Source organism: Aythya marila (genome assembly GCF_965140915.1).
Source record: "Aythya marila genome assembly, chromosome: 27".
Lineage (NCBI taxonomy): Eukaryota > Metazoa > Chordata > Aves > Anseriformes > Anatidae > Aythya > Aythya marila.
In genome coordinates, this window is record NC_139068.1 from 1,874,031 (window position 1) to 1,895,897 (window position 21,867).

Consider the following 21,867-nt stretch of genomic DNA (forward strand, 5'->3'; position numbering starts at 1 on the left):
GGAAAGTGATTCACAGAGCTCCCTCCCAGCCCGCTCGTCCCCGCTGCCCAGTCCCCAGGTCCCCACACCCCCGTCCTGCACATCCCATCCTTTGTGTCCAGCCTCCCCCCCCATCTGTTTTGTCCCTCGTGTCCCCATCCTCACCCTTTGTGTCCCTGCTGACCTCCGTGACGCCCCCCCCCCACGTCCTTCCTATCTCCCATCCCTCACGTCCAGGTATTTGTGTCCCACGTGTCCCCCATGTCCCATCCTTTATCTCCCCTTGCCCCCACGTCCTTCATGTCCCCATCGATCGCATCCCATCTTTTGTAACCCGTGTCCTTTGTGTCCCCGTGCCCTCTGCACCCCCTGTCCTTTGCATCCAGGCTCACCCCCATCCCCCACGTCCCCCAGGTCCCATCCTTTGTGTCCCCCGTCCCCGCTCTTTGTGTCCCTGTGACTTTTGTGTCCCCCATCCCGTGCCCTTCCTGCCCCCCACCCTTTTTCTCCCCCCCACCCCATCCTTATCCCACGTCCCTCTCTGACCGCACCCCATTTTTGTGACCTCTGTGCCCCATGCCCGCCTCATCCCTGTCCTTAGTGTCCAGTCCCCATCCCCGCCCCCACCCTTTGTGCCCCGCTACACCACCCCACATCCCTGTGACCCCCCCACATCCCTGTGACCCCCCCGTGTCCCTGTGACCCCCCCAATGTCCTTGTGACCCTCCCACATCCCCATGACCCCCACATCCCTGTGACCCCCCGTGCCCATGCGACTCCTCCCATGTCCTTGTGACCCCCTTATGTCCCTGTGACCCCCAAATCCCCATGACCCCCCCCATGTCCCTGTTATCCCTGTGTTCCTGTGACCCCCCCGTGTCCCCAAAACCCCCACATCCCTGTGACCCCCTCCATGTCCCTCTTACCCCTCCATATCCCTGCGACCCCCCCATCCCTGTGACCCCCCTCAGTGTCCCTGTGACCCCCCCGTGTCCCTATGACCCCCCCAATACCCCTATGACCCCCCTCACCCCCTCCCCACTCCCACATCCCTCCCCACCTCCCCCTCCCCCACCCCCCCCCCACCTCCCCCTCCCCCTCCCCCACCCTCACCCCTTTCCCGTTCCCCCCCCGTTCCCCAGCCCCCCCCCGGTACCGTCATGAGCCGTTTCTGCCTCTGGCTGTAGTAGTGCCGGAGCCATGCTCTCCGCTGCTGCCCGTCCCAGCGGCCGGCCATGGCCCGGCGCCGCCCGCCCCCCCGGCGCAGCAGCGCGCCCAGCAGCAGCAGCAGCCGCTGCCGCATTTTCAAACCGGGAGCCGGGGCCGCCCTGGAAGTGATCGGCCGAAAGGGGGGGGGGGGGGCACCGAGGGACCGCCGGGGCGGTGCCGACAGCCTCGGGTCGGGGCCGGCCCCCCCAGACCTCCCCCGGGGTCGTTGCGGAGCCCCCGGGTTCCCCCCCCCCCCCCCCCCCCCGGGATAACGGGGCCGGGAGCTGCCACGGTGCCGCCTGCGCCCCCCCCTGCCCCGCGGGGACCGAGCCCCGGCAGCTTCCAGCGGCTCCCGGACGGCTCCCGGGCTGCTTAACCCCCCCCCAGGGGCTGTTTAACCCCCCCCCCCAGGGGATATTTTCGCCCCTCCCGGGGCTGCTTTCAGCCCCCCCGAGCTGCCGTTCACTCCGGGGTCTCCGCAGCCCCCGGGGTTTTTGCGTTTCTGGCTGCACCACCCATCGTGATAAACCCGTGTGTGTTGAATTTGGAGGAAAGCTCGAAAAGACACACCGGGCTCAGTTTTGGAGAAAACCCCATGACAGCAAAATAAAAAATGCCCCGATAAGCAATGCAAGTGCCTTCGCTGTGCTTCAGAGTGGTGCTGGATGCCCCCGTTCCCCAGAGCCCACAGGGTGCTGGGGGCTTTATTTGTGGGGTCGTTCCCCCAACATGGGGTGTTCATGGGATTATTTCACATCCCGAGGTCCCATTCCCATACGCGGGGTGTTCGGGGTGCCCATGGGGTTATTTCATGTCCCAAGGTCCCATTCCTATACACGGGGTGTTTGGGGTGCACATGGGGTTATTTCACATCCCGATGCCCGTGCGGTGGCCGGGAAGCAGGGTGTCCCCCAGGAGAGGCTCTGGGCGCTGCGTTTTGTAAGGAAGGATTGGGGCCTCTTTTAGGTTGCCAGTTATTAGCTGCTTGTTGCTGCTGCTGTAAACACGTCCTCAGAAGTGAGCTTCAAATAGATATTCGATTAATCACAGGAGGCCAAGCTGCGCTAATGACACAGCTAATAACGTGAATGACACAGCTAATAACGTGAATGACACGGCTAATAACATTAATAACACACGGCTCGCGTGCCTGTGGCATCTTGTGCTGGGGCAGGGAGCCCACGGGGCTGGGGCACAGCAGGCGGGTGGCGGGCCGGGCGTTGGGCTGGGAGGGCACCTCGGGGCTGCACCTGGGTACAGGGAGTGTGAAATGTCGGTGAGGTGTTGGTGTACAGCTGGGTACAGCTGGGTACAGTGTGTGTGTGAGAAATGTCCATGAGGTGTTGGTGTACAGCTGGGTACAATGGCATACATGGATATATTGGGGTACAGGTGGTGTACAACTGGTGTACACCTGAGTACGATGGTGTGTGTGTGTGTGAAATGTTGGTGAGCAGTTGGTGTACAGCTGGGTATGATGGTACATATTGGGGTACGGTTGGTGTATAATTGGTGCACACTTGGTTACAGTGGTGTGCCTGAAATATTTCTGAGGGGAAGGGAAGGGAAGGGAAGGGAAGGGAAGGGAAGGGAAGGGAAGGGAAGGGAAGGGAAGGGAAGGGAAGGGAAGGGAAGGGAAGGGAAGGGAAGGGAAGGGAAGGGAAGGGAAGGGAAGGGAAGGGAAGGGAAGGGAAGGGAAGGGAAGGGAAGGGAAGGGAAGGGAAGGGGCCGGAACGAATGTGCGCGGCTCTGGTTCCCCGCCGAGCCGGGTCCGGGCGGGGCCTCCCCTGGCGGTTGCCATGGCAGCGCGCGGCGCCGCTTCCTGTGTAGATTCGAACGGGCGGGCGGGGCGCTCCCGAGGTGCCGCGCGCGGGGCGGCGGGGGGGGGCGGGGCTTCCTGCCGGGCCGCCGCCATATTGGGCAGCGCTGGGGCCGGCGCCGTGACGGGAGGAGGCGGAGCGGGGCCGGGCGGGCAGCGAGGTGGGCAGGGGCCGGGGGGGGGGGGGCACGGGGCGGCGGGAGAGGGGCCGGGGGGGCGGGCGGGGGGGGTGAAGGGGGTGGGGGAGCCCCCCCGGGGGTGCCGGGCGGGGGGCCCGGGGCAGGCCCCGGCCGGGAGCGGCCCCGCTGCTGGGGCCTGACGCGGGCCCGGGGTGGGCCCGGGGTGGGGGGGGAGCCCCGGGCCCCCCCCAGCAGCCGCTGGGTTCGTGCTGCCGAGCTCCCGGCGGCTGTCGGGGCTCGGGGGCAGCCCGGTGCCGCTCGGGGGCTGCTGTCGGTACCGGGCAGGGCTGGGGGCTGAAGGCTCCGCACCGGGCGTGTGGCGGGGGGTGGAGGGGGGGGGCGGGGGTCGTGGTGGGGTCACCCGTCAGCTGTCATGGGCTTTACCCGGGTGCTTTCACCTTTTGGGTGAATTTTGCTCGGTTTTGGCTCTCCTGGAGGCGCGGTGCTGGTTCTGTGAGCTGCTGAGGCTCACCGCACTGCTGTGCTTCACGCTGGGGGCCTGAGGCTCCTGACAGAGCAGTTCCCCGGCTGGCAGCAGCACCTCGCAGTGCAGCCTGCTTTCTGTATCGCTGTTATTGTTATTTTAGGCAGAAGCAGAATTTTTGGGGGCTGTTTACTGAAAGTGCTGCATCCTCTAAATCTCACAGCTCTTGTTTGGGGAACTGACCGGGGGCACTGCTGCAACTTCAGTAGTTTCAGTGCTGAGCTGGGGCAGGGTCTGACTCGCCGGCCTTCGGTGCAGCTCTGCGGACGGGGCTGCTGGTGAATTTTTAATCCTGGCTTTTAAAGCGCTGCCTCCCGATAAGGCTGTCGGCAGGGCAGACCTTTTACCTCGAGCTGGTGCCCTCAGCAGCTGCCTGGGCTTTGTTGTGAGACTCGAGATAAGCGGGCAGATGTGCTCTGCCAGGTTTTGTTTCCATTCTGAAATGAAACCAAGTGTTAAAGCCGGCACCCTTGGTGTCTGTGGGATGCTGCCCTGCTCCAAAACCACCCGGGGAGCTGCAGGGCTTGGAGGAGGCGACGGCCGGCCTTTGTGGTTAAGGTGCTTTTGGTTCTCCTCTGCCTCTCCAAATTTGCTGCACACAAGGCAGGTGCACAGGTGTGTGAAATACTTTGGAAAAAAAAAACGAAGTGTTGGTAAAACGCTAGGAAGTGCACCCAGCAGCCTTCCTCTTGGGCTTCTCTTGAGTCTGAACGCTTGGCATGGGCACGCTCTGCCCTTAAGACCCCTTCCTTATCCCAAACCCCCGCGTGCTTCACCCGGTGTGTCCCTGCCCGCTCCGTGGCTTTCATTATTCACAATAAATAAGCAGCGGGGTGGGTGTCTTTGGGGCGCTCACCAACAGGAGCACCATCACGTGCTGGCCAAAAGCAGAACCTCCGTCCTGCTGGCTGGCAGCAGCCTGGTGACACGGGGACAGTGTCCTTGGGGCAGGGACCGGCTGCCTGCTGGTGGCTCTGCTCTCGGCTCCAGAGCAGCTGCAGCATGGAGGTGATGTGGAAAACGTGTGTGTGTGTGTGTCTGTGTGTGTGTCCTGGCCGTGTGTCAGCTCCAGGGGTGCTGCCCCCTCCCTGCTCTGCCTTGCCCGTGGCTTCCCACACCACCGGAGACTTCGTGCTCTCCTCAGGCTCCTGCAGCAGGCGTGGTTGCTTGCTTCTGAAGCAGCACGGGGCAAAGGAGAAATAATCGCTACCTGCAGGCAACGAAAAGGCTTCTAATGGTGATGCTCTTCTGCGATCCCCTGCCACGAGCGTGATTGTCAGGTCTGCTCAGATAAACCCTGTGCTCCTAGCAGGCTCCTGGAATCTGCAGGGAGGTGTGTGTGGAATGAGAAGCGCCATCCAGGAGGGTGAAGGAGCAACCCCACAGCTGAGCTCGTGGGGCTGAGCTGGGAGGGAGCAGTGGGAAATGTTCCTGTGCTCCGGGCACCTCGTGGCAGGCTCTGCTCCGGCAGGTTCCCTTCCAGCCATGGAGAGGAGGAAAAAAAACATCTGGCCTGGAAGTGATGGAGAGATCTGAGCTTTATTCATGTGGAAGAGGCACGGGAGCAGCGTTCCCTCAGCCGGGGTCCCACACCTGGCTTCTCTGGGGGGAAGTCTCTGACTTGTAATGGTGCACAGAGAAGGGTTACTGCCTGGAGGGCTTTATTTTTAGCAAGGACTCTCCCAAATGCATTTTTGCTGTTTCCCTGAAGGCGTTACAGCGCTGTGCTTCTGCTGGCACGTGGCTGTCCGTGTCCTGGCCAGAGCTCTGGGCGCGAGCTGAGGATGAGGTGCAGCAGGCTGCCTGTGGATTCATGTCCTGAGTGGCTCCAGGGAGCGTGGGTACACAGCACTGTGCTGCTTGGGGTGCTCTGTCACCCATTCGGGCTCTGGGGTGCTTTGGGAAGTAGGCACAGCCGTAACTCAGCTCCAAAGCTGCCTCAGGGGGCTGTGGGGAGTCCTGGAGCTTGTCTGAGTGCAGGTGGAGGTGCAGCGAGTCGCAGAATGTCAGGAGTCTGTCACCTCCAGTGGGAGGAAGGGACGCTGTCTGGTGACACTGGTGGGGAAAGACGGCACAAGCAGCACCTGCTGCTCCTCTGTGAGGCTCGGTGTGTGCTGGCAGCAGCGCCTTGAGCTGGCTGGGAGGCTGCGTGCAGGTAGGAGGTGAAAGCAGCGCTGTGGCCGCAGCTTTGGGGCGCTTCCTTTCCAATCCAGCTCGAGTTCAGTCTGTGCCTGCTGCCTGCCAGCTGCCAGTCGGCCCCTCTGGAGCTGGTGGCTGTGGGTGTCTGAAGGCATTTGTCACCCCGGGGGCAGGAGGTGGTGGCTTGCAGGGCGCTTTGCCTTGTGCAGGCTGGGGGAAGGCAGAACCAAGGCGATTTCTGCAGGACCTCAGTGAGGAGCAGCCACCAGGACGTGCTCTGTGACTTGAGGCTCTCTCAGTAGCTCCGTCGGGGCTTTACCAGTGAGGAGACGTTGGTGAACCCTGCACAAGGCTCTGTTTTTTTGTGTCACTGCTGCTTTTAAATAGAAGCTCGTTATTTCAAAGCGTTTGTTCGGCACGGTGTGCACAAAACGTGCCGGTGCTGCTTCGGGTTGAGTGCGGAGGAGCTCTGCTTCAGCCTGCCACCGGCACAGCACTGCGCTCCTCACCAGCACCAGCTCTGGGGCTGTGAGGGCAGCTCCAGCACCCTGCCTGCCTTCCAGCAGGCCTGACCATCAGCAAAAACCTCTGCCCTTAGCATGTGCAGTGCTCTGGGAACTAAAAACCCCCAACAGCTCAAACACTCCTCCAGCCTGCATGGCGGAGCTGCCCGGCGCAGCAGCGAGCGCCCTGTTTTGGGGCGCTTTGGGAGGTTTCACCCACCCAGCTGAGCGTGTGGCACGGCGGAGGTGCCCGTCTCCCCGTGCCAGACGAGTCCCACGTTCGTTGGCAGCCGAGGCCGGCGCCAAGTCACAGCTCTGCGGGTGTTGCCTGGTGATGGGCTGGGAGAAATCTCGGGAAGAGCGAGCGCTGGCTGCGGGGAAGCAGGACATCTGGCTTTGATTTCCAGCCCCGCTGTTCGTGACTTAGAGGCCGATGCGCTCGCTTACTGCGTCCCCTTGGTAAATTCTGGGGGCTTCCCGAGAGCTTTTAAATATTCGTCACTGGAATAACGAAGTATTTTTCCCTTCACGCTGGTGCCATTAAATGCTGGCCCAGAGAGGAGGCAGCATCGCCGGGCCTGGGCAGGCTCTTGGTAACTAAATCTGCCCGCGGGAGGCTCTGCAATTTCCCTTAAAGCCGTGAGAAAGGCTGTGCCTGAGAACTGGGGGATGTGCCTGCAGGCTTCTTTCTGTCAGAAATACAAAATCCTGAGGAACCAGGTGCTCTGTACTCAGGTTGGGATCCTGCTTTGTTACCAGTTCAAGCCTGGAGAAGGCAGGTGGGGGCTGTTTTCAAGAAGGATTTGGGTTTCCTGACCAAATTCTAGTCTTTTCTCCACGCTCCTTCCACCTTACCCGTGAGCTGGCTGGGTTGTATCCCGGTTAATGTTGCTCAGAACAATGCTGCTGGGTGAAGCCGTGGTGCTGAACAAGTGCGCCCTGTTCTTGGTGTTGACCCAGCCTGCGTGTTCTTTCCCTCGGTACGGATCTGTTTTTAATGAGCCGGCACGCAGAGCGCCAGGGCTGGCAGCGAGCGCAGGCGTTTCTGCAGAGCTGTTGCTCCGTGTGGACACGGCCTGTGCCTGCTGGGGCCTTCCAGCGGCCGCTGAGGTCGAGGTGACCGATGTGGGCTCTGGGGCTCACCTGAGTGGGGAGCTGGGTCACCCCTGGCTGTGCTGTTACAGGGGCGTTGTGCTGCTCCTAAAAGCGGAGCTAAAACACGAGCTGCTGGTGCTGGTGAGAGGCTCTGACACCACCAAAGGGACAACTTTCAAATGCACAAATAGAATCCAAAATTTATCCAAATCCCAGATTTAGAGAGGGCGAAGGGGAGGAGATGCAGTCTGGCAGTTCACATGCAGCGTGCGTTACGTGGGCTTGGTCACCGCACCCCAAGGGTGGCGTGGGGCCACTCGGTGCCGCTGTGCCCTGCCTGTGCAGCCCTGTGCTCGTTCTGCACGTGCTGTGTTTCTGACTAGGAGCCGTGGTCTAAATTTGTCCGGTCTGGAACCAGAGTGGAAAGCTCCAAAAGTGAACGTGTTGGCTGTGCAGAGCTCAAAACGTTGTGTTCCTGCAGGTCTGCATCTCTCACGAGCGCTGCGCGGAGCCCTTCTGGGAAGATGCTTCAGATGTGCGGTGTCCCCATCTGATCACGCACCCCGTGTGGGTTCTGCGAGCTGGTTTTTCTTACTCATGGTGTAAAAAATACATCTTGTGGGAACGCCGGGTTTGAGAGGTCCTGCTGGCCTCGAAGAAAGGTTTGGGAGATTGAGTAGGAAAGGTGGTGGTAAGGAAACTAAAAAACAGGAGGAAGTGTTTGACGGGGGATGCGCTGAGATTTCTTTTTGATATTATTAACAAAGAGTTTAATAATAAAACTTCAGGTGCTCACTCGCAGTAATGCCATCTCTGCCTCTCCGCTGTGTTTGGTGGGAGCTGCTGACTGCTAAATCCGGTGGCGTTCTCTGAGGGAACATATGTGAGAAATGTGTTACGTTAAAAAAGGAGAGAGCCCGGGGGAGGAGGTGGCAGAGGTAAGCAGGTGTAGTCGGAAGCAGCTTGGCAGCCGCTATTTCAGGGCTGCTCCTGTGGCAGTGCTGCCGTGCTCCATGGCCAGGAACACGGCGGCGTTTGGGTGGCTGTGAGGAGTCCAAGCTCCAGCACTACCAAAGCTCCTGGGTGGCTGGGCAGTGGCTGTGCTGGCTGGGAGGCCGCTAGTCCAGAGTCCGAGCGCTGTCCTCGTGCTTCCCCGTTGGTTTGCAGCACGCTGTCACTCCCGGCCACGTCTCACCACACTGCTGCTGTCCTCCTCACCTGGCGGGCACCCACGGTGCTCGGTGAGCGTCTGCTCCTGGGGGCAGGGAGCAGGGCCCCGCTCTGCCCAGCCCTCCTGCTCCTAAATCCGTGTCTCGAGGCAGCACCGTTCGTGGAGCTGGGCCTCCAGCCAGCCGCAGGGAATGTTTATACAGCAGCAGTCACTGAAAATCCCTTCACCTTCTGCAGAGCTTCCAGGTGCCTCCGCGTTGCAGGGTTCTGCGCGGCGTGCGTTGGTTCCACCTCTCCCTCTGGAGGTGTTTATCTTGGGCTGGGAGAGGAGCCTGGCACGGCTGCTGGGGAGGCTGGGCGCAGGCAGGGCTGCTCGGGGGAGGGCTGCAGCTCCGCACCCTCCTGGAAATGTTGGAAAGGTTCGTTATCCTTTATTGATGCGTGCTGTAACTTACCCAATCCTCAGTAATGAAGCAGCCCTCTCATAAAACGGGCACTTGAGTGACACGTGGGTTGCAGCACAGCCTCACCGTGCAGCTGGGCTGGCTTTATGCTAGCACAGGGGCAGATTTGGGGCAGCACGGGTGTCAGAGACAGAACGCTTCCTCAGGGGGCTCCCCAGTCCAGAGCTGCCCGTGTTCCTGCAGCTCAGGGCACTAAAAAGCTGCCGTGTGTGTGCCGTGGGTGAAATACCCACGCTGGCACAGAGCTGCGTGCCTCTGGGCTGTGGGCATCCCATCCCTGCGTACCTGGGGCTCGCAGAGCTGTGCTGCAGTTGGTGAGCCTGAGGTCGCAGCCTGCGCTCGGGCTGTTGCAGGCTTTGCTCCTATCAGCTGCGAAATGCTGACTGCCTGCTCGTGTGAATTAGCACCCAAGGGCAGCAGTACGGGAAAACACTTCCATCAGCAACCTTGCGCTGGGCGTTATCACACCAGGTTGATAACGCTGCCGTGGAGGGGGAAAGTGGTCTCTGGTTTAAAGAAGAGTCTTGAGGGATGCTGGAGGCTGTTTCTATGTGAAGAGGTGTAATATTTTGGTGGTGTTCTCCCCCCCCCCCAATCTGTTGCAGCAGACTAATTACTGATTGGGCTTCATGAACGTAAATTCCTGAGGCTGCTGAACTCCCCAACCCCCATCCGTTCCACCATGGACCAGGATTATGAGAGACGTCTCCTACGCCAAATCAACATCCAGAATGAAAACACGATGCCTTGTGTAAGTAGGGATGCTCTGCACCGAGGGATCCGAGCCTGAAAGTGAAGTGCTCGTCTGCATTGTCTGTGACTGTGTTCAGCTGAGCTTTGGAAGATGTGGGAACCTGTGTCCTTTGGGGGGCTGTGACCAGATGAGAGCTCCTGAGCTGTTCTAGGAGTAACCAAATAACCCCACTCTCACAGTGTTTCCACGTAGATAAGCTCAGTTCAGGTTGCACAAGTGAGTTAAGGTATGTTTATGTAGTGCAGTGATGCCTTTTACTAAATAATCTCAGGAATCCCATGCAGAGTGTAAAAAGGTTGAGGACTAACAAACAAAAGAGCACTAGGACTGGAGGCTGAAGAGCTAGAGAAGAAGTTCAAGAGCAGGGGAGGCGGTAGTGCATTTCTGTCCCTGAGAAAGCTATGGAGCAAATCCTTCTGGAAACCATTTCCAGACATGAGGGACCCAAATGTGTTTGTAAGCAGTCAGCACAAACTTACCGAGGGCAAATCATGCCTGACCAACCTGCGAGCCTTCTCTGAAGGCACGATTTACCGTGATGGATGGGAGGAGGGGGAGCACACGCCGTCTGCGCTGACTTCAGCGAGGCTTTTGACACAGTCTCCTGTGATACTCCCCGAGCAGAATTGAAGGTGGGTGGTCTGCAGGAGGGGAGGTGATCTAGCAGGGCTCAGAATTATTGTCAGGAGTCAGGAGTCAACCTGGCTAGTGACCAACCTCTGGGCTGAGTGCTACTGAGCACCTTCACTGGGGAGCAGAGGGAGGCGGTGCGTGATCCCTGAGTTCCTGGGTGATGCCGTAGTGGGGGAGTTGTTAAAATACCTGGGACAGAGGAATTTCCTGCGTTCAGAGGGAGCTTGACAGGCTGGAGAAACTAGCCCTCCTCTGAGCTGGGGTCCTCTCCCCTACACGTTGCTGTATGAACAAGAATGTGTCATGCTTGAGGAATGTGCAGCACACCCAGCCAGCTTTCTGCCCCGCGCTCACCTTCCCTGCGTTTGCCTTGACAGCATCAGCCTGAAAAGGGGCAGTGAGAAAGATGCGGCTTAATTGCTTCTCTTGACAGATGTTCCTGTGACAGCTGGAGTGGGTGTGTGTACTCATTCTGTTAAGGGGATAAACCGATGTTTTGCTCTTCTATTTTGGCATATTTAGCTTTGACAAGACCTCTTTGATGTTTGTCAGACCCCCTGCTGGGATCAACACTTGTTCTTGCATGTGTCTAAATCTTTAATCCAGGTAGCAGAGATGAGAAGAACCCTGACGCCTTCCAATTCTCCGATGTCTTCTCCGAGTAAGCACGGAGACAGATTCATTCCCTCAAGAGCTGGGGCCAACTGGAGCATCAACTTCCACAGAATAAATGTGAGTTTTGCTCCCTTCTCCTGCAGCTCAAAGCCTTTGAAGTGAGGAAATGGCCCGTTTCATTTTGGCTGGCAGAATTGCTGTGCTTATCTTCTGAGCCATGGTCTGCTGCTGCCCTTAAAGAGTTCCTTTGAATGTGTACCTCCTGGCCCACAGGTGCAGCCTGTTTGCAGACTTCTTTGTTTGCTATTTTACATACCCTGTGATGGTTCTGTATGGTGATGGTGTTTGTTTGTTTTTTTTTTTTTTTCCCCTTTCAGGAAAATGAAAAATCACCAAGTCAAAACAGAAAAGCAAAGGATGCTACATCAGACAATGGCAAAGGTGAGACCATCTTTCTGCTGCTTGTAGCCTTGGCTACGGCTTTTATTCCAAACTGATGCCGAGTTTGGAATTAAGTGAACACTGGCACTTTTGTGCTCATCTTAAGCAAAAAGCCACGCTGGTGTTCTGTGCACGTGTCACAAGAGTGAACACCTGGTCACCTCAATGGGCTGCTGATGAGCATCTGGGAAGCAAGGGCCTGTTTGTGTCTCTTGATTTATTGAGTCATGGAAGTAATTTCCTGATGGAGTGGAAGGAGGGGAAGCTTGCTGCTAATCTAAATTCTGAGCTGGAGTCCCAGGCTTATGAAGAGGCCCTGTGAGTGTAGAAGTCAGGCGGCTGTGGCCCAGTCGGTCCCTGCAGAGGTGCTTGTGGCTTCAGAATTCCCTGCCTAAGCACTGGTTTGGGTTCACAGATGGCCTTGCTTACTCCGCCCTGCTGAAGAATGAACTCCTAGGAGCAGGGATCGAGAAAGTGCAGGACCCGCAGACAGAAGACAGGAGGTTGCAGCCATCCACTCCAGAGAAGAAGTCCCTCTTCACTGTAAGTTGGTTTGCATTTAAAACAAAGGGAGTTTGTGTGTCTCATGTTGTGGGAGCAAAGCACGTGGTTCTGTCGAGTTGCTCATGCAAGAGAGTTAGTGTTAAGACTTCACTGATATAAGGAGAAAACTTGGTGGCCTATAAAGAGAACGTAAGTATTTGTAGCAAGCTACGTGCTTCCTATTTCTGTATTGGAAAGGAAGCTGGGTGGGAACAAAGCTTTTTTGGACACTCTTAAGACTGAGTAAATGACCAAATCGAGATTTTGGTCATCAGTGGAAGTTTTTGTATGGTCCTGGAACACCTGGAAAAGAGAGGAACTGAAAAGGCTGGAAAACTGACAGTGGATGTTGGAGCTAGCTGGGCACTGGAGCCTGTATGAGTGATCTACATGGATCTTGGGCATGGTGGTGTTCTTACTGGGTGTGTTTTCTTTCTGCAGTATTCACTCAGCACAAAACGTTCCAGTCCAGATGATGGTAACGAGGTCTCACCATATTCCTTGTCTCCTGTCAGCAACAAAAGGTAATACTGCTTCTCCACAGACTTCTACCATAGGGGAGTGTTGAAACAGGTTTCAGTGGGGTGTTTCAGTGGTGTTCCCCAGGGTGTCTCTTTAAGGCAACCAAAATTGCCACATGAATTGGTTTGGGAAGTCCAAGAAGGTAATAAGTAGGTTCCCTAAGGATTCCTGAGTACAGCCAAACTGCTTAATACCGAATGTGTCCTGACCAGCCCTCAGCAGTCAGCTTGTCGTTTTGCTCCCCAGCTCCTTTATAGAACCAGAGACTAATTCCCTCTAACGTGCTGGAAAGCATTTTGCTGCCTCTTTGTGTATCTCTATAGTAATGCAGGTATGCTCTTAGGACTGGCTGCATCTGTCTGTGCCATCTGCTGTGCTGTGTGATACTCTGTAGTTGTTTCTGTGTCTCTTGTTGTAAACAGTCAGAAGCTGCTACGATCACCCCGAAAACCAACTCGGAAAATCTCAAAGATTCCTTTCAAAGTGCTGGATGCCCCAGAACTGCAGGATGACTTCTACCTGAACCTGGTGGACTGGTCCTCTCTCAACGTCCTCAGCGTTGGCCTTGGCACATGTGTTTACCTGTGGAGTGCTTGTACGAGCCAGGTAAATGGTGACCAGTGTCTGGAGAGTGATGTACCTGCTGCTGTGGCTGTTTTCCAGCTGCAGCACCTTTCAGAGCTATGCAACATGCTGTGGGAGGGATTCAATGCTTGTAATGCTCTGTCCCAAACCAGGAGTTAGCTCTGGAGGTAGCTAATGCAGCATGACAATAACAAGTATTTTTCATTGTCTTATTCCCAAGGTAACCCGACTGTGCGATCTGTCTGTGGAAGGAGATTCTGTAACGTCTGTGGGCTGGTCAGAACGGGTCAGTATAACACTGATGGCGACAAGTGAAATGCAGTTCAAATGCTATCACTGTAGCTTTATTGCCCTTCATTGCAAGCTCTAAAATCATGGATTAGTTTTCTGTATTCTCCCAAACTCCCTCCTGTGTGCTGTTCATCAAATGTGTCTCTGCTAAATGAGAGGGGATAGAGAGTAACCTCTTGTATCTTGACACTCTGGAGACACTTGCTAAGAGGTATGGGAGGGGGGAAAAAAAAAGTTTTATTGTCAAGAGCTGGAGAAGTGACCTGGTTCTAAGTACGTTTCAGCCAGGCTGCTTGGCTCCTTTCTTCGGTAGGGAAAAGATGCAAGATGGATGAACTCTGGATGCTTTCCATCTTGTGGGATTTATCTGGAGTCTTTTCAGCATCTAGCTTTTTGTTTTATTTCTCTCTGTACTTACTGGCTTTACTGATCATGGTTTTCTGTTTGTCTAGGGGAACTTGGTAGCCGTTGGCACACACAAAGGCTTTGTACAGATCTGGGATGCAGCTGCAGGAAAAAAGCTCTCCATGCTAGAGGGGCACACGGCCAGAGTTGGTAAGGAGGTGGAGTTTTCACATATTTTGTTTCTTTTTTTTTTTGTTTTTTTTTTTTACTTTTCTCCTTGAACTCAAACAGTACCAGAATTGGTATTTATGCCCTGCTGTGTCCTGAGCTGCCTTTAAAGCATTGCCACCGAGTAATTGTGGTGTTCTGATCTTGGGTGTGGTGGTGTTTGAGTGACTACTGCAGCAGGTGTTTCCTCCATGTCTGCTGAGGCATTTTAGGTTTGGTTACAACACTTTCTCACTGCCACTGGCTTCCGGTTTCAGCCCTGCAGGCAGCTTTACACTGAAATTTCCAGTTCCCTTATGCTTCAGGGACTGTTCTTCAGTTTTTTTTCTTTTTTTGGTAGATTTTTGGTCAGAGCTGTTGTGAATCTGAATTCTGAGGTGAGATTTGGGGAGTCAAGATAGCTTTTGAGTTCTGTTTCTGTGCTTCACTGCTGAGTGAAATGGGGTTAGTGATAGATTTGCCTGCAGCAAGCTTACTGAAGATATCTTCGTATGCCATTTTAAGACTCTAGGCAGGGTATATAAAAGAGCACTGATTTTTTTGTAAACCTCCTGCAGTTCTGGTGGCTGTGTGCTGCCTGCACGCTCCTGCAAGGCTCCCAAAACGTGCCCTTAGGCTGTTGCTCTCTGCCCGTGTTACAGGTGCCTTGGCGTGGAACGCGGACCAGCTGTCTTCTGGGAGCCGAGACAGAATGATCCTTCAGAGGGACATCCGCACCCCGCCCCTGCAGTCAGAGCGGCGGCTCCAGGGCCACAGGCAGGAGGTCTGTGGGCTCAAATGGTCTACGGACCACCAGCTCCTGGCCTCTGGGGGAAATGATAACAAGGTACAGTACTTACAGCTGGTCCCATGAGGCTCGGCATCTCTAGATCTTCGCAGGGAATGTCAGGTCCCCTTTCTCCGAGGATATTCATCTGCTCTGTGAAGGGGCTTTTGTTTCAGTTGTTGGACTGTGCCCAACGATAAATCATGCTAAGCTTCTACTCCGTCTCCTCTCTGTAATAAAATTAAAGAGGCAAATTTGATTTTGCTTCTCTATTTGGCTAATTAAATCTATAGCTTGACTCAGGGTTTTGAGTTCAATAAAGCTACTGCGAAGCTGTACTTCCTGGCTTGGTTTAGGTAGCGTGTAGTCTCAAGTTTGTTGCAATAATGTTTATGTATGTGGAAGGAAACCGAGTTTAGAAGCTATATAAGTTTTAATACCTATAGCACAGACTTGTAGTTCACTGAACACCATATGGAAGAAGCATCTGTTCCGAAGAAAGTGTTCAGAGCCCTTTGGAGCGGGTTGCTAGGTAGTGAATTTGCCCAGTGTATGTGTGACAGCACGGTTGAACAAAGTTCTTCCTCAGAATATCTTGTAATGAGCTTGCACGTGCTTCCTGACGTGTGCTGGGCTAATACAGCCACAAAGACAAAAGGGGGCTTTGAGCTGGCATTCGGTGACACCGTGTTGCTGGCTTTACAAGCGTAACTGAAGGACTTCCTTGTGACCCAGTGGTGAAGTGGCTCCTCAGCTGAGCGTGGTGGCAGGGTGGGACAGGCTGCAGGGCTGAAATAGCTGAGCCACATGTGCTTGGGCAGAGCTGTGGGAAATCATCGCGTTGCCCAACCACCCTCGTCAATCCCAGTGCGACATCGTGGTTTGTGGGTGTTGCGGACACGTGACTGCAGTGCAAGTTCGATCACGTCTTTCCTCTCTGCCAGCTCCTTGTCTGGAATCACTCCAGCCTGAGTCCTGTCCAACAATACACAGAGCATCTCGCAGCAGTAAAAGCCATCGCCTGGTCTCCGCACCAGCACGGCCTCCTCGCCTCTGGCGGCGGGACAGCCGACCGCTGCATCCGCTTCTGGAACACGCTCACGGGGCAGCCCCTGCAGTGCATTGACACCGGGTCACAGGTGTGCAACCTGGCCTGGTCAAAGCACGCCAACGAGCTTGTAAGTTCCTCCCTGTGCAGTGCTGCTGCCAAGCTCTCTTGCTTTCAGGAGCATAACTCATTTCCCTCTCCACTTTCAGGTGAGTACCCATGGATACTCGCAGAACCAGATCCTCGTCTGGAAATACCCCTCATTAACTCAAGTAGCAAAGCTAACAGGGCACTCGTACAGAGTCTTATATCTGGTAAGCACCGGCCTTGTCTCTGAAACCTTCTGCCTACTTAACTGTCTGCGCGTGTGCTGGGATGAGACCTGAAGCTGCGGCGCCAGTGGCGCTGTGAGCAGCCTCTCCTCTTGGTGGAGATGTGGATGCTGCCCTGCAAGCAAAGAAAAAAGCTCTGTATCTGGTTTCCTTGCCTGCAAGGGATACTTTGATTTGCTGCTATGGAAATGTGAGGCTTTATTAATGAATAGCAAAGCTTGCCAAAACCCTTCTGAGGAAGCACGAGAATGTCTTCTTGTTCCCCGAAGACTTTGTCACTGTTTAGTTGGTAACTGCAAGCAGGGGAAGAACTTGGTGCTTTCAGTCCTCCTAATTCCATATTAAAACGTCTGATGCACCTAATCCCTTTGATTTCTTACCTGCTTCGTTAATGTTACATAGGGCTTTCAGTGGATTCTTAACATGATAAATAGGCTGATAGTGTTTTGTGGGGCAGGTTCCAACTGCAGTGACTAATGACTGGCATTTGCCAGCTCTATCACACTTCCTGCCTTAGCACACATTTATAATCCGGGGAGGAATAGCCTCAATTACAACTGGCATGGATTTCTTAACACAGGAATCGTTTTTACGATAATTCCACCCATGTGTTCTCTGGCTGCGTAAGTAAGATGCAAGTGCTCGAGTTGGCACCTAGTGAGGCTGAGTGAGGCACATGAAAGCAGAGGTGGTAGTTTGGTGTCTCACCGCCAGCCAAGTAGGAAGGGGAGTAGAATACCTCTGATGCATTCCAATGAGGATTTGTTTTCAACCTCAAAAATGTAACAGATCCTAAAGGCTGCTCTCTCCTGCCTCAGGCAATGTCCCCTGACGGGGAGGCCATAGTTACCGGAGCTGGAGATGAAACCTTGCGGTTCTGGAACGTCTTCAGTAAAACTCGCTCGACAAAGGTAAGGATGAGCTGAGCAGCTGGCTGCAGCCGTGTCCTGCAGGGGATTCAGTCAGTTCCCTCTGTTCTTTGGCCTTGCCTCTGGCTTCGTTACCTTATCCTGTAGGCTGAGGGGAGGATGCAGTGAAGGGTTAAACTTGACTGCAGTAGAAAAGGGTTTGCAGTCACATGCAATAAAATGTTGCCTCTGCACACCCAAGGCAGTGTGACAGGACGTCATGCTGGCTGTTAGGGAGCTGCTGAACGCAGCAGCATTGCAGGGAGCTCACCTCCAGCCCCTATTCCGTGCTCACGTGCTGCTATCAACTGGCCGTGCCCTCGGACTTGATTATCCTCTAGCTCCTTGCGTAAGCGCTTCAAGTGGTGGCTGGGGTGGAAATGGGATCGTGGTACTGCCACTAACAGCGTGCCATCGCCCAGAGCAGGCTGTGCCAGATGCTTCGGGAGCTTTTCTGAGTGTCTCGCGGAGGCAGTGGAGAATGGCAGTGAGAGCTCAGGGAATGAGCTGTGGGGAGCGGGCGTTGCAGGCAGCTGGGTGCACCCTGGCTCTAGGGTGCAGCTTCCCACAGAGCTGTGGGAATGGCATGCTTGCCTGCCGCACGCCTCCTTATCAACTGGAAAAAAACACATGGGAATATTTATGGCAGTGAACTTTGAATGTTTAGCCCAGATCAGTGCCCTGAGCTGGAAAGACCTCGTCAGTGTTTTTTAATTAAAAAAATAAAAATCACGTGGAGTAACACTGCAGCAAAGCTTTTAAGTGCTGAAGTACCTGCTTTGCCTTTTCTTTGCAGGAGTCTGTATCCGTTCTCAACCTCTTCACCAGGATACGGTAAACCCCACGTACTGCAATCCAAGAGACCACAGCCTGCCGTACCAGGATCAAACCACTACCTTGGTGTGCATGGAACCCCAAACGATCAGCCAGAAGGGGAGGGAGTGCCAGTGGGACTGGAGGATGGACCCAACAGATGCTAATTAAATATGTGCTTGTGAACCACGCCGGGCAGTATTTGGGATGGGGTTGGGGAGGGGAGGGAACTGCCAGAGGTTTATGGATTCGTCCTTCAGAAAGGGGAACGCGTACGAGAGCAATGCTGAACCAGCACCCTCCAACCCTCACTCTGTGTACTGGAGAAAATCTGTTTACATGGACCACCGAGACCGGACCAAGGCCATCCCAACTGCTGTGTTGTCTGCTCTTAGGAGAGACGAGAGCATCCTCGCCTCTGTGGGAAGGGGCTTCACGTGCTGCTGCGGGTCCCTCTAACCTAGGATGGACATCTTTGGAGGTAGGAGCCAGCCAGGCTTGTTCAATGCAACTGGGGCGTGGGGACCAGGCTCTAGGCGGGGCGTTAGCCTCTCTGATATCTAAGGGCATTGTTTAGAGCCTGGGATCCCCATTACATTGAAAAAAAAAAAAAAAAATGGAGAACTGCTTATTTTTTTCCAGATAAAGCAGGTACTGCGGTACTTGCCTTTCTTGCAAGACAGCTTGATTTTTGGCATGCTTACCAGCTGCCTTCAAACATGCATCTTGGGGCTCTGAACTTTAGAGGAGACTTTAAAGAGGCTCCACCTCGGAGGGAATGCATTCAAAGAAATTTAAAATTGCTATTGCATGTTTTATGCTGATTCTTTTAGTTAACACAGAGGGAAAACAATGGCTTTAAAAACAAAACAAAGAAACAACAAACATGCATGTGGAGCTTCCCACAGTACCCTTTGTGGCGGCTGGTTGCTCTGGAGTCTTCTTGAGGACAAAAGCAGTTGAGATGTGCTTGAGAAACAAAACAACTCCTGTGGATCTTTTTCAGAGAGAGCATGGCCTCTTCTGGCTGGAAGGGGGGAAACACCGCGTCTGGGCAAGTGGGGTTTCTTTTTCTAAGGCAAGGAAGAAGCGTTGCTTTTTTTTTTTTTTTTTTTTTATCTCCAAGTCAATGCCAGGGACCTGTTTTTTTGTTGTGTTTTTTTCTTTTTTTTTAAGTTGTATGGGAAGAGTGCCTGCTTGTGTGTTTGGAGCCTGTGTGATGAGTGCCGTGGGATGTGATGCAAAGCACTTGTGTGTATGTGTTGCTTTTAATTTAAGGAGAAGCTGTTACGCTTGCAGCAGCCTGTTCCTGTCTTACCTTGTACATGTGCCAATGCTTCCTGCTGTGCACCTGGCTCCTGCCTGCCTCGTGCCCTCTCTCGTGCCCTGGGATGTGCGTGCTGTTTCCTGTTCTCACTTGGATTTTCCCGGCTGTGTACATAGACCTTGCCCTGTTCTCTGTAGAGTGTATAGGCCGTCCTTTCCTTTTCCCCGAATCCAGACTGTAGGGGTAGCGGTAGGAGAACGCCTGCCCCTCCCCAGTGCCACCAGTACCCTTGGGGTGAGCGGATGAGGCAGAGGGAGGCTGGTACAGCAGAGAGGTGCAGCTCTGCTCACTGCAGCCTTCACCACGTGTGCCAGTGCCCGGATCAGGCTCACCCACGCCTCGCGCTACCTCCACACGTCACAGGTACCCAGGGGCTTGGCTCCCACCTGCACCAACCCTCCAAAGCCACCATCACATCTGACAGCCTCACCTGCCCCCCAAAATGCAATTTCTGTGTAATTTCTCAGCACGACTACATTGTGGTTCTCGCAGCAGGAGCATGGGGCTTGGTTTTCAAACCTGTCTGCTGGCCTCCTGCTGCCTTCCCTGCTGCTTGTTGTACGTTCACTGGCACTGTTCAATGTCACGGTGTGGAGGGCCCACTGCAGAGCACCGAGGAGCTGTTACTGAAGTCAGGTCACTAAGCTGGCAAGTGGCTCGAGGCCACCTGCAGCAGGACATGGATGTCACGGGTGTCTGTGGGTTGTCACCTGCGGGGCAGCTGCACCTGGGGACGGGGCTGTTGGGGCTGTGTTCTCCTCTGGGAGGCAATCAGCGATGGGGTGGGGGCATCGGAGAGGTGTCAGAGCTGGGAGGGCTCACTGGTTTGTGCCCGGGGGTGGCACTGGGTGAGTGTGGGGCTGTGGCTGGGGGCTTTTGGGGGCTCCCACGCTGCTGCTGGTGGTCACTGTGCAGTGTCAGTGTCCCCCCACCGGGGAGGGGGCAGCGTGCTCAGCACACGCAGCCCTTGGGCCACTGCTGCTGCTCGTTGCTGCCTGTGCTCCTGCCTCCAGCTGTGCCCCTCTGCTCCCAACCTGCGCCTCTTGCTCTGCCTGGTGTGCGTGAGGGGTGCTCGTGGCTGTGTGCGTGACACCGGCAGCTGGCTGGGGCGTGCTGAGGGTGTTTCGTGGGCAAAAGAGCAGAGCCTGCGTGCTTGTGTTGTGTGTGTGTGGGGGGGGTCTGCAAGTGCTGAGCTGCGCGGGCGGGCTGAGCCGAGGGGTCCTCCCCGAGTCTGCGACCTTGTGGCGTTGTTGTGTATAAAGCATCACATGGTGGAAAAAAAATATAGAGCGTTGTAACTTTTCCATGTAAAGCGTTCGAACTGGCATTAAACACATCGTGAATTTACATCTCTGTGCCTCCGGCTGGTTTTTCACAGGGGAGCGGAGGCTGCCCCGTGCAGGTCTCTGCTCCGTGGCTGCTGCCCAGCTCCTGCCACCCCTGTTTGCTCTCCTGGGGCTGGCCCCGCAGCAAGGAGCAGCCCCGGCCCTTCCCCTGCAGGGCACAAAGGGAGCGAAGGTGCCTCGGCCCCCCTGCCCCACCCCAGCCCCCCGTTGCTTGGCGCTGATTCCAGCACCGCTGCGGCCTCGCCTAGCGCCAGGCATGGAGCTGGGGGCGCACAGACCCTGGGTGCCGCAGAGCACCCTCGAGACCGACTTCCCCCTGCCCCTCTACAGGTGAGCCCCTCACCCTGTGGGACCCCTGTAGGGGCCATACGGGTGGGGGCACGAAGCCCTGATGCCCCCCTTCCCTCGCTGCCCGCAGTGACCAATATGTGACGCTGCGGGGGCCCCGGCAGGCCCCTGTGCTGAGGCAGGCCGTGCGCTGGAAGACCACCCCCATGGGCTGGGACGCCGCGGGGCAGAGCTGGGCCACGGGGCTGAGCGGCTGGGACGCGCCGGGGGACCCCTGGTACAGCCTCACCCGCGGCATCGCCCAGCACCGATGGCAGCGCACCCATGTCCCCTGTGAGCTGGAGCCCCTGCCCCCGGGTATGGAGCTGGGGGGGGGGGGGGGGCATGGGGGGGGTGCTGGTGGTGGAGGGAGAAGCCGGGGGGTGACCCAGGAGCATGGGGGGGGAGGAGAAGGGATGGGGGTGGGGGTCCTGCTGCTTGGTCCCAGCTCTGCTCCCCCCCCAGTTTACGCCCAGCACCTGCGGGAGGTGGCGTGGTGGGACCCCATCGTCCCCACTGCCTACCCCGGACCCCGCACCCGCTGGGGAGCCTTCCTCTGGCAGGAGCGACCCGTCCTGGGCAAGGAGTACGGTAAGAGCTGGAGGGGCACCTGGGGGGGGGGGGCACCTCCCAGAGCCCCCCTCTTCACCCCTGTCCCCTCCTCTCCGCAGTTGCCACCCGCAGCCAGAGCTCCGGGGAGCTGGGGGGCAGCCCGGGGTACATCCCCCTGCTGTCCTCCTGCCGCCCCCCTGGCACCGCCCGCGACGTCCGCACCTGGAGGCTCCTCCAGCACCAGCCCTCCACCCGCCAGTAAAGGGCACGGCGCCTGCGGCTCTCCCGGCTCTTCTTGGGGTCGGGGGGGCTGAGCGGGGGTCGTCGGGGCCAGGCCTGGGGCTCAGCGCTGGATGCTGCCCCACCCCACCCCAAAACGCCTCCCCGGGGTTAGGGGAGCCTCGCAGCCTCCCTGCACCCATCCCAAGGAATGAGGCAGCCTTGGCACAG

At 56.2% G+C, this 21,867-nt stretch overlaps 3 protein-coding genes across 6 annotated transcripts in view; 2 read left to right on the forward strand and 1 right to left on the reverse strand.

The window, feature by feature from the left end:
• Nucleotides 1–1,394, reverse strand: part of LOC309887849 (uncharacterized protein) — a 3,450-nt gene extending 2,056 nt beyond the window's left edge. Inside the window, exon 1 of the mRNA XM_082779848.1 lies at nt 1,136–1,394. Coding sequence (XP_082635974.1) covers nt 1,136–1,282 — 147 coding nt within the window. The 5' untranslated portion in view covers nt 1,283–1,394. The remainder of the gene's footprint in view (nt 1–1,135) is intronic.
• Nucleotides 1,395–3,094: 1,700 nt separating this feature from the next.
• Nucleotides 3,095–18,457, forward strand: FZR1 (fizzy and cell division cycle 20 related 1). Of its 4 annotated transcripts, none has more exons than XM_082779945.1 (14): nt 3,095–3,168; nt 9,650–9,792; nt 11,035–11,160; nt 11,421–11,484; nt 11,900–12,027; nt 12,469–12,551; nt 12,972–13,155; nt 13,355–13,420; nt 13,878–13,980; nt 14,640–14,824; nt 15,709–15,942; nt 16,022–16,126; nt 16,963–17,055; nt 17,849–18,457. In XM_082779945.1, exons 2-14 carry the CDS (start codon nt 9,724–9,726, stop codon nt 17,888–17,890), a joined length of 1,482 nt encoding a protein of 493 aa, XP_082636071.1. In that variant the 5' UTR covers nt 3,095–3,168; nt 9,650–9,723; the 3' UTR covers nt 17,891–18,457. The 4 variants fall into 4 exon arrangements, with proteins under 4 accessions (XP_082636071.1, XP_082636072.1, XP_082636070.1 ...); XM_082779946.1 differs by having other exon boundaries at nt 3,129–3,168; nt 9,647–9,792; XM_082779944.1 differs by lacking the exons at nt 3,095–3,168; nt 9,650–9,792 and adding an exon at nt 9,817–10,427.
• Nucleotides 18,458–20,794: 2,337 nt separating this feature from the next.
• On the forward strand, nt 20,795–21,679 carry TEKTIP1 (tektin bundle interacting protein 1; the record flags this gene model as incomplete). The annotated part of the gene is made up of 4 exons (XM_082779903.1): nt 20,795–20,868; nt 20,957–21,183; nt 21,331–21,456; nt 21,537–21,679. The coding sequence occupies 4 exons, from the start codon at nt 20,795–20,797 to the stop codon at nt 21,677–21,679; spliced, it is 570 nt and encodes a 189-aa protein (XP_082636029.1).
• Nucleotides 21,680–21,867: the final 188 nt, after the last annotated feature.